Source organism: Engystomops pustulosus, chromosome 4, assembly GCF_040894005.1.
Source record: "Engystomops pustulosus chromosome 4, aEngPut4.maternal, whole genome shotgun sequence".
Lineage (NCBI taxonomy): Eukaryota > Metazoa > Chordata > Amphibia > Anura > Leptodactylidae > Engystomops > Engystomops pustulosus.
In genome coordinates, this window is record NC_092414.1 from 197,074,837 (window position 1) to 197,088,455 (window position 13,619).

A 13,619-nucleotide genomic window follows, 5' to 3' on the forward strand; every position below is an offset into this window, starting at 1 on the left:
AGACAGAGAGAGGCTCACTGAGCAGTCATGGGTCTTTTGCAAACGAGCCGGCTCGCGTTAACAACAGGAGTTGGCTACCTTCAGTGAGCCAATAGCTCACTTAACCCCGCCCCTAAACAGCTCACCCGTCCCTCTTTAACCCGATAAAATCTGACTGGACTGGACTGAGGCTCCCTATTATACATAAAACAGGGAGCTGTTCAGGAGCCAGATGAGCCGGCTCTTCTTAGTGAGCGGAGCCTAATGATTCAGCTCACTAAAAAGAGCTGGACTTCCCATCACTATCACTGAGGTGTCATGGAGAGGAGAAGTAGCGATTTACAGTAGCTAGGCCAATATACAAGAGCACTGAGAGGCTCACTGAGGCGTCATTTACATAGAAGTCTATGGAGAAGGGAAGGGGAGTAGTGAATCACAGCAGCTAGATCTAAAACATTGAGAGGATTATGAATTCACAGACAGAGTCTGCAATGATGAGAATATGAGGATTACCAGTCACATAATGACCAGAATAAGTGTCACTTCTCATTTGCGCACACTGGATTACTGATTTCTGCAAATCTGTTCGTACAAAAAAAAAATAAAAAGACAAAATGTGAACCAAGTCTAAGAAATTAGCACATTATATATTTTATATTACAGGATGGGAGAGATTCACGAAGTAAAATTAACTAAAATGTTGCTTAGTCCTCAACCTGTTGTGCTCTCAGTTCTCTGCACAGGCCCCTTCCCCACTGCTCTAATTGATTGCTGGGGTAATCAGCAGCCTCCTACAACTCAGTGCAGAGAGCCCAGAGCACAGCAGTGTGAGGACACACCCCCAGTGAATGTGAATATAAATCCATTTTCCACATAAAATGATATCGTGACTATGTGTCCCATAAACAGTCCCAGACTATCAGATTCCAGATTAAAGGATTTACTAACATTTGTTTCATTACAATAAAAAAAAAGGATGGAGGTTTTTGTTTTAGCAACAACACAGATTCGGGGTCACCCCCCCCTGCTTTGTTCAGCATTGGCAGCGAGGCCTTGGTGCAGATAAGAATTGTCCTCCTATTATTGGCAGCATTAATGAGATTAATTATTCCCTTTCAGTTTGGCATGGTGCCAGCGCCACTCGTCAGCATGTGATGGTGGATCTCACTGACAGTCCTCTTAACCCCAAATCTGCCGGATGGCGCACCCCCTCCTTAATAATAGTCCTGTGCCACTTCCGTCACTGGGCTCCTTAACCCTTTTGTGACTGCAGTGCCAGGTAAGTGCTAGGTTGGCACTGCCCGTTCCTGGTCACTGGATGTACCTGTCTGTGTGATAACTCTGTACCTCTACTTTTCGGATCATTCATTGCCCCCCTGTTTCTGTCTCCCAGTCTTGCCTCCCATCTCTTCCTCTCACCTCCCTTCTCTCTCTCTCTCTCTGTATTTGCTGTTACCCTCCTACTCACTATTTTCCTGCGCTCTCTCATCCTCGCCCCTTTTCTTCCTCTCATTCCTTCGCACTCTCATTCCTCTGTGAGATAACTGCACATTCCCAAGGTATGTCACATTTTTCACCTGCGTTAGATTAAGATCTGTCTATGCCAACCACATAGATGCCAATGCACTGTGCCCACTGGGCAAGGGGTGCTGACTATCATTTGCCCCCTTCTTTGGCGTCTGCACCTTGTGAATGAACTTTTTGCACTTATGCAACGCTCTGCAGGGGGTGACTTTCTCTGCATGCCTGTACTCTGTTCTCTACATGATATGCAATGTTCTGCAGACTCTGCGCCTCATCTGCGATCTCCACAATCGTGATTTTATTATCGCCTGGCGTGGTAATGCTCTGCCCTTCTGTCACTTCTGAAATGCTCTGCGACATACTGTAGGAGTATGTGATCTTTTATGTCTCTGCTGGAATCTTTCCACTGAGTCTTCTGTATCAGGGGAAAACATGTGCAATACTCTGCAGGTGTCGTTATGTAAGATAATGATCTGTAGGATGGGCAATGCTCTGCAAGGCATGTGATGTTCTGCACAGCCGGTGACGCACTGTTCTCTGACAGGAGTTCAGGTTCTCGGTCCCCTGAGATGGTTTAATCTTGTAATATACAGGAAAGATTTTGGATTATGCCCAAAAGAATCTGCAGCATTTTTCTTTGGGTTTACGGATTCCGAAGAATTTAGGGGACACTGCGTGAGATTTGGACGAGGAGCTGTGTTTTGGAGGGACATCACGTTGGAAAAGGTAATATGTAGGCCAGTTGTTAGCTTTTTACCCGTGTGGGTGGCTTGTAAGCAGGGATGGAGAGAGATTAGTCTATAACACCCTCCTACAGACTGTACAGCTACTGGAGAGACAAGCAGAGCAGTAACCACCAGCACATACAGGGTTAATGGCGTCTCTAAATTCGCCAATATCTGGTATTGCTTTATTATGACCCAGTACTTATTATATTATTCACCGTCCATTCCCCTCTCATAGTGTATATCTATATGATATTGTATGGGAATGTATATTTATTGTATCCTAGGATAGTCTACAAACTACACACACAAGTTTACTCTTCACTCCACCTAGTGTTAGGAAGAGTCACTGCACTTTTCTCTCTCTTTTGGGTTGCACAGACGTGAATATTTAGCAGATTGTACCCGATTCTCAGCCACCATCAACTGTGGAGATGTCGACTGCAGGGATCTTAGAGAGGATACATGATAGAAGAGATCTAGAATGATACGGGCTCCTCTCCCCTTGGCACTCACTGTGCTCACTCTCCTTAAAGGGGTGTTCCCATTTCAGTTAATAAACGTTATTGGTTGTATAATGAAAAGTTATACAATTATTCAATATACTTTCTGTATCAATTCCTCACAGTTTTCAAGATCTCTGCTTGCTGCCCATCTATAGAAACCTTTTATGTTTACTTCCAGTGGACAGAAATCTGACCATGGCTACACAGGTGCACGGCTCGTTAGTATCATAGAGAATAATCAGAGCTGTGTGATATAACGAGCCGTGCACCTGTGTGACCACGGACAGATTTCTATCCACTGGAAGTAAATATAGAAGGTTTCTATAGAAAGACAGCAAGCAGAGATCTAGAAAACCGTGAGGAATTGATACAGAAAGTATATTGGAAAATTGTATAACTTTTCATCATTCAAACCATAACATTAATTTGCCGAAATGGGAACACCCCTTTAATGCCTCTGTCCATAGACTTTGGAAAGCTGTCAGCCCAATGCTTGTTAGGATGACCTCTGTCCCTCCTGACACTCCCAGGAGTTCACTGGTTTTTGTTCAAGGGACAGAAACTCTAGCAGTGGCTTATTTTCTGGAGAAAAAAGGAAATTAGAGAATCAGTCTTCGTGTAATGCTACAGAACAAAGCTTACTGTAAAGATATGGGAACAGACCCCAAACTTACTGTATATTTGTATATGTAGATATGGTACCAGGACCAAGCTTACTTTATAAGATACAACTTTATTAACCCCCAGAGGAAAATTCTTCTGTACATAGTGCCCAACTTACAGTTCCAAGCTTACTGTATAAATATGGCAACAGAACCAGCCTTACTGTATAGATATGGTAACAGAATGAAGATTACTTTATAGATACAGTAACAGAACCAAGTTTCTGGTGTAGAAAAAGTAGCAGAACCAAGCTTACTGTAAAGATATGGTAACAGAACCAAGATAAGTGTATGAGGCAACTGTATACTGTACTGTATAGACATGAGAACAGAAGCAGACTTACTGTATTGATATGGCAACAAGACCATATTTACTATATATCTCTATCTCCAAGCCTACTGTATAGATACAGTTACAATACCATAAACAGAACCAAACGCACTGTATAGATATGGCAACTGAACAAAACTAACTGTATAGATATGGAAGCAGGACCAAGCCCACTGTATAGATATGGTACCAGGACCAAGCTTACTTGATAAATACAGTAACAGAACCAAGCATACTGTTTAAATATGGTAACAGAACCATTCTTACTGTATAGATATGGTACCAGGACCAAGCTTACTTTATAGATATGTTAAGAGAGCCAAGCTTCCTGTATAAATACAGTAACAGAACCAAGCCTACCTTATAGCTATTGTACCGGAACCAAGCTTACTGTATTGATATGTTAAAAGAACCAAGCTTACATTATAGATACAACAGAACAAAGCTTACTGTATAGATAAAGCAACAAAGCAAAGCTTACTGTATAGACATGGTAACATAACTTGGCTTACTGAATAGATGTGACCACGTTAACTGTATAGATAGGGTACCAGGACCAAGCTTAATGTATAGATACAGTAACAGAACCAAGTTTACTGTATATATAGCAGCAGCACAAAGATTATTATATAGAATCAGCAACAGAACCAGGCCCACTGTAAAGGTATCATAACAGAACCACATTTACTGTATAGATATGTTTACAGAACCAAGATTACAGTAAGGATTCAGTACCATGACTAAATTTATTGGATAGATATAGCACCAAGCTTACTACATAGATATGATAATAAAACCATATATATGTATATATATAGTAACAGATCCCAGCTGTTTACATACAGTAACAGTACCAAGCTTACTGTATAGATATGTAAACATATCCAGGACTGTATATATCAGAACTAAGCTTACTATATAAGTATGGTAATGGAACCAAGATTACTACATAAATATGGTAATAGAATTAAGCTTATGGTTTACTTATGTTAATCGTACAAAGCTACATATTCTGTAACAGCAAAACTTACTGTATAGCTGCAGTTACAGAACCAAGTTTACTGTATAACTATGGTACCAGAAACAAGCTTACTGCATAGCTATGGTAATGAAACCAAGCTAACTGTATAGTTGCGGTAACAGATCCACGCAACTGTATATCTATTGTATAACAATCAAGCTTACTAAATATAGATACAGTAAGAGAAGAAATATTACAATATAGATACGGCAACAGAATAAAGCTGTTTAACCCCTTAGCAACCAGGCCCTTTTTCGTTTTTGTGCTTCCAATTTTCTCTCTGCAAAAATCTATAACTTCTTTATTTATTTATCTTCTGGCGCTAATGACTTTTTTATACTTCAGTATAGGGAGCTGTGTTATAAAAATTTTTATATTTTGCAAAATGGTGAAAAAGAGGCCTTACGGACATCTGGGTTCTATTTATCGTTACGGGTCCTAATGCCAGGAATAACCGTTATATTTTGATAGCTCTGATATTTTGAGACGCAGGGATACCTAACATATATATGGTTTTTACTCTTTATTTATTCAAACGGTTAACACCCTCGCAGGTTTTAACGGGGGGGCGGGGGGGGGGGTGTTTGCTGCAGATATGGCAATAGAACAAAGCTTACTGTATAGATTTGGAAACTGAACCAAACTTACTGTAAAGATACAGTAACAGAACCAAGCTTACTGTATAGTCATTGTACCAGAACCAAGCTTACGGTGTAGATATGGTAACAGAAGCGAGCTTACTACATTGATATGGTAACAGAACCAAGCTTACAATATGGATACAACAACAGAATAAAGGTTTCTGTATACATATGGTAACAGAACCAAACATACTGTATAGATATGGTAACAGAACCAAGCTTACTGGTTACAGGTTTAGCTATGGTAACAAAACCAATATTACTGTATACATACAGTATCAAAACCAAGCTTATTATATAGATCCAGTAACAGAACCAAGCTTACAGTGTAGTTATGGTAACAGATGCGAGCTTACTACATTGATATGGTAACAGAACCAAGCTTACAGTATAAATACAGCAAAAGCAAAGAACTTATTAAATAGATACGGTAACAGAAGCAGTTCTGCTGTATACATATGTTAACATAACCAGGCTTACTGGTTACAGGTTTAGCTATGGTAATAAAACCAATATTACTGTATACATACAGTATCCAAACCAAACTTATTATATAGATCCAGTAACAGAACCAAGCTTACAGTGTAGATATGGTAACAGAAGCGAGCTTACTACATTGATATGGTAACAGAACCAAGCTTACAGTATAAATACAGCAAAAGCACAGAACTTATTAAATAGATACAGTAACAGAAGCAGTTCTGCTGTATACATATGTTAACATAACCAGGCTTACTGGTTACAGGTTTAGATATGGTAACAAAACCAATATTACTGTATACATACAGTATCAAAACCAAGCTTATTGTATAGATATGGTTAAAGAACGAAGCTTACTGTTTACTTTTGGTAATGGAACCATATTTGTTGTTAAAGGGATATTCCCACGAAGACAAGTTTCTTATATGTACTCAGGATAACAAAATAACACATTCTCTAATTCACTGTTATTAACAAACATACAGCATTTCACAGATATAATTCCAACCTGTCTCTATCAGTCCTGGTGTATACAATTTCAGACCCTGTAACTTCTGACGCCATCTTGTATTTCTGTGTGACAGCCGTGGAGCTTTCTCTCTCTCTGCTCCCTGTGCTTTAGCCCCACCTCCTGCACTCTAGCCCCACCCCTGCAGTCCAGGACGGAGCTCACTCACTGATGCACACTGAGACACAGAGTTCCTGCCGGCAGCCGTGGCATGAGGAGAACTACAGACTACTACAAACTAAGTTGTTTGTCTGGGGAGGCACAGCAGATCTAGTGTGCAGGGGCGTAACTTTAGGGGGTGCAGAGGTTGCCATCGCACCTGGGCCTCAAGAGGTTTAGGGGGCCCTTATGGTGTCACTTTCCCATATGAGAAGACTATTACTATAAACCATACATTATAGTTGGGGGCCTGGTGCAGACTTTGCACTGGGGCCCATCAGCTTCTAGTTACACCACTGCTAGTGTGTTGTGGAATAGTAGAGATGTAGGAGAGCTGACTATGTCATTGGTGTAATAGGCATCTTGTGTATTTCTTCATCTCTGATCTGTTTCATCTTTCTTTCTGTACAATGTCCAGAAAGTGTATATAAATCTGTACCCTGATAATCTAAGCACATTGTCGCCACACAGAGTACTAGATGGATCATAATGTGTCTGCTTAGAGAGTCCCCGCCCACACCCTGGGATTATGCACGTACCATCACTGAGTGATAGGAGCTAAAACAGCAATAAAACTGAGTAAAAATTGTGACAGGCATTTTATACACAGGAATCTGTCCATGAGGCAAACAACAGGAGGCTTCACTTTAAAAGAAATCAGAGCCAAACTACTAATAAATGTATATTGGTAATTTACCTAATAACCTGCCCCCAGACTTAGGGCGGCACGGTGGCTGAGTGAGTAGCACATCTGCCTTGCAGCACTGGGGTCCTGGTTTCGAATCCCACGCAGGTCAACATCTGCAAAGAGTTTGTATGGTTTCTCCGTGTTTGCGGGTACTCCGGTTTCCTCCCACACTTCAAAACATACTGTTAGGTTGTTTAGATTGTGAGCCCCATGGACAGGGACCAATTTGACATGCTTGTGCAGCGCTGCGTAATCTGTGTGCGCTATATAAATAACGAATTATTATTATTACCTACACATTACAAAAAAACATGAGGTAAAGTGGCCAACCCCTTTAATTATTTAAAGAGTTATTCTCATCTGAGCAATCAATAATTTAGTTCATCTGCCATGTACATACATTTCTCCAATTGGATGCTATTGAAATATGTATTACCTTTCCCATAAATGTAGCCATGTTGTCCCTTAGAAACAAGACTGTTGTCCTTAGATACAACCACATATGAAAAGGCCTGGAATTGCTGCATGTCCTATTTATGTCCTCTGGTAGTGATCACTGAATCCAGGTGGTCAGACAGGGCTCAAAAGCGCATGTTTTTTTTCGCTGCTACAAGAGTGCAGGGTGGTTGTATCCAAGGACAGCTTTCTCATTTCTAAGGGGCAACATTTATTGGAAATTATCTTTCCATAGGCACATTTTTTTAGTAACATTCATTGAATAAATATTTTATATATGGTAGATTAATTAAAATAAATGTGAATGCCCAGATGCCTAACAGCCAATCCCCTCAACATGCTCGTCAAGGGTATACAGTCCTGGATAGATGGAAAGATATAGAGATAGATTTTAGATATGAGATAAAAACATACCTCCCGACTTTCGAGATGGAAAAAGATGAACACGAGATGCTCTGCACATGGAAACATTTATGAACAAAGCAACACCCTAATAGTCCCACACAGTATAAAACTCACTATTGTTGCCCCCCATTTATTCCTTTGACACCCCACCATGTATTGTGCACCTCTCTTGTTGCCCTCGCTGTGTAATACCTCATCTGCTCCATCTGTATTATGTCCCTTTGTGGGGAAAATATAATGCCCCGTCATGTGACCTGCCCTTTTATTCAATGCCCTTTCTTTCTGCCCCCTGTAAGCTCTCCCTTCCTTGTAGCTTAATAATCATAAGGAAAATACATACCTTTTCTCAATCCCCTGCAGCAGTTCTACTTCCTCCTCTGGTGCGGTTGTGTGCAGCTCTAAATCCGGCAGATGGGGTGATGTAATCCCGTTGTATCTGTCCACCTCTTCTGCACACAACAGCACCATCTGGGACCATAGTAAAGACTCCGAATATCCAGGACTGTTCCACCTGGTTCCAGACGGTTAGGAGCTATGCAGATATGTAGATAGATCTTTGTGTGGCATTCCAAAATGTAAAATTTTTCAATTGATTTCATTGCTTATGGGCTTGTTTTTTGTGAGACAAGTTGTCCTTTTTAATAAAGGGTGCCCATAATTGACATCAATGTATTAACTCTTTTTCAGGAGAATAAACTAAATCTTGGCAGGAATTCTTTATATCCAGTTTATGGCATCTTACCCAATTCATTTAGTGTAGTAATGTTTGTGATGTTGTAAATCTGATGATCAAAAATCAAAACATAACTAAAAATAATTTGTAATTTCTTTTTTTTTCCCATTACCTCAGTCAGTTGTGGACTTATTTTTTGCAGGTTGAGTTGTAATTTTCAATGGGTCCATTTTAGGATATGTCTTATCTTATATTTATTTATTTAGGTATTTTTTGTATGGCTAGTTGGGGAACTTTTAGAGATTTTTCCATTATCTCAGTTGTGGACTTATTTTTTGCAGGTTGAGTTGTAATTTTTAATTGATCAATTCTAGGATATGTCTTATCTTATTATTATTTATGTATTTTTTGTATGGTTAGTTGGTCAACTTTTAGACATTATATTATTATACATTGGTGCCTAGCACAAGTGGGGCCTATACCGCCAATTTTATTTTGAGAATTTGTAACTCAAAGTCACACTAATTCTCCCATGTAACACAAATAGTACATCATTTTATATCTTTATTACGCATCTTTTTTATTCTGAAACTGTATGTGTTTATGTGGAAGAACCTAGAATAACTGTGTGTCACAAGTTCTTCCTATGCTTATACAGATCAGTCATGGAACCCCCTCTTACCGCTCCTCATGGTATTCAAATCAGTGACATAACCTGTGACTCATTCCGCGTGTCCTGGGAGATGCCACCTTATGATGCCAGGCGGGTTACCCATTACTTCATAGATCTGAATAAGACAGCAGGGCAGAAGGAGAATAAGTTCAAGCACCGGGTAAGTACCTTACTGTCACGACAAAAATATTCTGTGTTATTCCGAAGATTACTAGACATATGAATATTATATCTTATTTCACAAAGGATGTGCCAACCAAGCTAGTAGCAAAAGCTGTGGTTCTGCCCATGACGGTACGTGGCCACTGGTTCCTCAGCCCAAGGACAGAGTATACGCTGGCTGTGCAGACAGCAATAAAGCGTAGTGATGGAGAATACACGGTGTCGGGCTGGAGTGAGACCCTCCGCTTCTGTACGGGAGGTGAGTGATTCATGATCATATGGAGGGAAAAGCAAATTTTGCCGATACACAGACCCCTCTGACCTCTGCTGAAGCTCTCTGAATGCTTTACTATAGTCCCAGACTGCAATGATCAGCTGTAAGGTGTCTGTAATGAAGCTTTATTGATAATCCTTGGTCCCATTACAGCAAAAAATGTTTAAACTCCAATTGTCACTGGGGCTAAAAAATTTTTTGGATCTACAATTATAAAATATACAGTTTCGACTTGCATACAAATTCAACTTAAGAACAAACCTCTGGACCCTATCTTGTACGTAACACGGCGACTGCCTGTATTGATTTTTACATTTTGGGAACTTTGTGCACAAATTTGTCAAACCAGGCAGAAATTTAGAACTGGACAAGAGGAGGCAATGAGAACTAATATAAATGACTTTCCGATTTTCATCCCAGATTATGCCATGGAGCAGGTGAAACAGCTGCAGGAGAAAGCGGAAGGGATCGCAGGTCGGATGTTGTCATTCCAGGTCTTCTACAGGAACCAGACAGCAGAATATTTCCAGCATGTTAGGTGTGTAGACCTTCTTATATGTAAGGTTCAAGCTATAAAACTTCTTAAAATAGTGAAATATATATATAAATTCAATGAGTTGACTCATTTAAAGTTGTAGAAAACAGATGTCTATGAAGACAGTTTCTAGACCAGGCAATACATTGTTTTTCCTGGTAATTTTTGGAACATTATCTCCTTTACAGATCTCACTTTTCCTCTTTATGTGTTTTTTTGGGACAGGGACAAGTGGGGAGGTCTCATGCTTCCATCCTTAAAAGACCAGAGCGGGAGTCATGGGTCACCGATCAGTGGCACACTCCATGGTGTCTTCTTCAGCTGCAACACAGAGTTCAACACAGGCCTACCCCCGCATGACTCACCCTACGGAAGATGGAGGGTGACGGTCCCAGCTGGGCACCTCTTTAACGAAAACACAAACTTGTACTTTGCCGACTTCTACTGCATGTACAGCGCCTACCACTATGTTGTCCTGGTGCTGGCTCCTCGAGGGTCTCCAGGTGATGGCTTTTGCAGTGCCCGTTTACCTCTGTTGGACCCAAAAAACAACCCATTTCTTACCCGGGGTGAACAGGGAAGTTACTGGCATGCACAGGATCTTATACTAGAGTTAGTCTACACTGACCCCGTGCCTGTGGGCACAGGGCAACTGTCAGAGATCAAGGGGCATCAGTTGATGAGTCTTTCTACGGCCAACGCCAAGAAGGATCCCAGCTGTAAGGTCTGCAATATCTTTGGTGGGCGCTAGGGAGCCACGTGTGGTTTGTCAGCAGTAGTTGTTAAGCTTAAAGGATTTGTTTGTGCGGCTTATGGTGTTGAAAGTGTTATTAGTGCATTTCCACAACCAGTCCCCACAGAACAGCTTGTCTATATGACCTACGTACATACTGACCTAAGTAGAAGGGTGACGAGGAAGGAAGATGACTTGGAGAGCTTCTTAGCTCTCACATTACTACCAAACAAAGTAGACAAGCTCTACCAGAGAAAGCTAGAGGTATCTTGAAGAAAGGGATTATGGTTCCTGGGAAGGTATGGAGAAAATAGGAGCTGACAAACCTCTTCAACAATCGTTAGAGATCTGATGTAACATGGTTGCATCGTTGTTGCATTGCTACTACGGTATACAGTGAATTTGGAATGACTTGGTGACCACAGGAAAATGTGGTCATCCTCATTTTTTTCTTTCATAATTTCCTTTACAGATTATTTTACATTTTTAGGAATAAATTAACCCATTTTCCATTGGTTTTCAAAAAAAAGCCATGGTAGTGTTTATGGTTTGTTACTTTAGCAGAGTAAGTAGAAACCATGGTTAGACACTAGGACAATCTTAAAGGGGTAATCCACAGTTTTAGAATTAATGGCTTATCCTGGGGAGATTTTATAGGATTCTTCTAGTCAGCGAAGGCCAACATTGAAGAACCACCAATATTACAAAACATTGTATTGCTCTATGGCTAGCTTCTGTCTGGCTAAAATGTAATCCCTAGGGATGAATAATGTCAGCCATGATAAAAAATGACGTATAGAACAGATAGGACAAGTCATTTGCAACTTTCCACAGGACCCAGGGAGTCAATATTTTGACCAATTAGACTGTTATAATTTCTTTGGTATTGATCACATTATGATTGATGAACCTCATATGCGTATGGGCGGCTTCAGACAATTTGATAAATTAGGCCCCATGTTGTAACACAGTACGCTGATGCCTCAGGGAAGATGTTGTATATTTAATGACCCAACCTATAAAGACTGCTGGTACATGAGAATGAGACCCCTATGAGCCATATATTTATTGCTATGTGTCGTTTATGTGTTATGCTCCAGGTCACAGTCACCATGTCACTGCGATAATCGCCGTTCTCATATACGCTGTATATACCGTCATCCAAGCTCCTAGTAGTGCTTATACTTCTATTTTACATCCCACGTGGCCTGTGCATGTTTTATGTTGTATTATGCCACTTGTACTCTTCATAGAACCTTGGACTTGTTTGTATTCATAAAATTTATTGTTCGATTTAAGGGCACGGACAAGAACATTCTGCATTTCTATTAAAAGTCAGTGTTTGGAAAAGATTGCAAATGTTTTTGTTTCACAGTGATTGTTTTATAGTTGTTTTCATTTTATTTTTAATTTCCATACAATGATCCCATATAAAATTAAGGAAAGGGGGTTGGTTAGTGGGGCTGTATATAAATGCCAAATTATATAGTATATAGTGAGGGTATATGTCTAGTAGTGTAATCCCTGTTTGTGTTCAGGTTGGGACTTGCTGTATTCGATATACATTGCTTTTAGTATTGTAGACTAGCATATATACCGGTAAGTCTGATCCAGGAGCAGTTAAAAAGAATGCTCAATGCATTACACATATATTCAATTCCTATCTATATGCACTGTGAAATGCTTTTTGTCCTTATAGAGGTGCTGCAGGAGGAACATATACTTGTTGCTTTAAAGGACATCTACCACCAGGATCACAGATTGTAAACTAAGTACTTTGTCATGCTGGTGTGTGTCTGGCAGGATCTGCTTTTCTTTTATCTTCATGTTCCCGGTTTAAAAAAAAAAAAAAAAGCCCTAGGGCAGCGATGGCGAACCTTTTAGAGATCGAGTGCCCAAACTAGAAATAAACCCACTTATTTAAATGCAAAGTGCCAAAACAGCAATTTAAGTGGTAACATGTTTTGTCAAGGCTTTTAATTGTATCAGCGTCCTGATGACACCAAAACAGTTGCAAGAACAAGGAGAAATTCAGATTATCATTGTAGCTTTCTTCCAGGGTCCCCTGAACAGGATGAATTTCATGGCCTAGAGCAGGACCTACAATAATAACGCAGCCTTGTCCGCACCTCCTTGCTTCTCTTGTAGTCCCAGGCTGCTTTATAATGTGTAGCTTTAAAATAGCCCTGACCACAGCATGTCCTGGGTGGCCAGGGACTGCTGGAGGAGGTTTTGAGTCCTGTCTGGGGTGATGGCCTGGGTGCCCACAGAGAGTGCACCGAGTGCCACCTCTGGCACCCGTGCCATAGGTTCGCCACCACTGCCCTAGGGGCTCCATAGGTTTTAATGGAGCCTGAAGCCCTTTAGGCTCATTTGCATAATTTGTAAAGCCTTTTATTCTTAAAATTAAGAGGGAGCACACACACCAGTATGTAAATGTGCTTGGTTTACAATTCTTCATCCTGGTGGTAGATTTCCTTTAAG

General features: G+C 40.5%; 1 protein-coding gene across 1 annotated transcript; it reads left to right on the plus strand.

Annotated features, from left to right (window-relative positions):
* Nucleotides 1-1,373: 1,373 nt before the first annotated feature.
* PHYHIP (phytanoyl-CoA 2-hydroxylase interacting protein) lies at nt 1,374-12,487 on the plus strand. Its single transcript, XM_072149352.1, has 5 exons — nt 1,374-1,538; nt 9,417-9,591; nt 9,678-9,852; nt 10,288-10,405; nt 10,628-12,487. Exons 2-5 carry the CDS (start codon nt 9,424-9,426, stop codon nt 11,151-11,153), a joined length of 987 nt encoding a protein of 328 aa, XP_072005453.1. The 5' UTR covers nt 1,374-1,538; nt 9,417-9,423; the 3' UTR covers nt 11,154-12,487.
* Nucleotides 12,488-13,619: the final 1,132 nt, after the last annotated feature.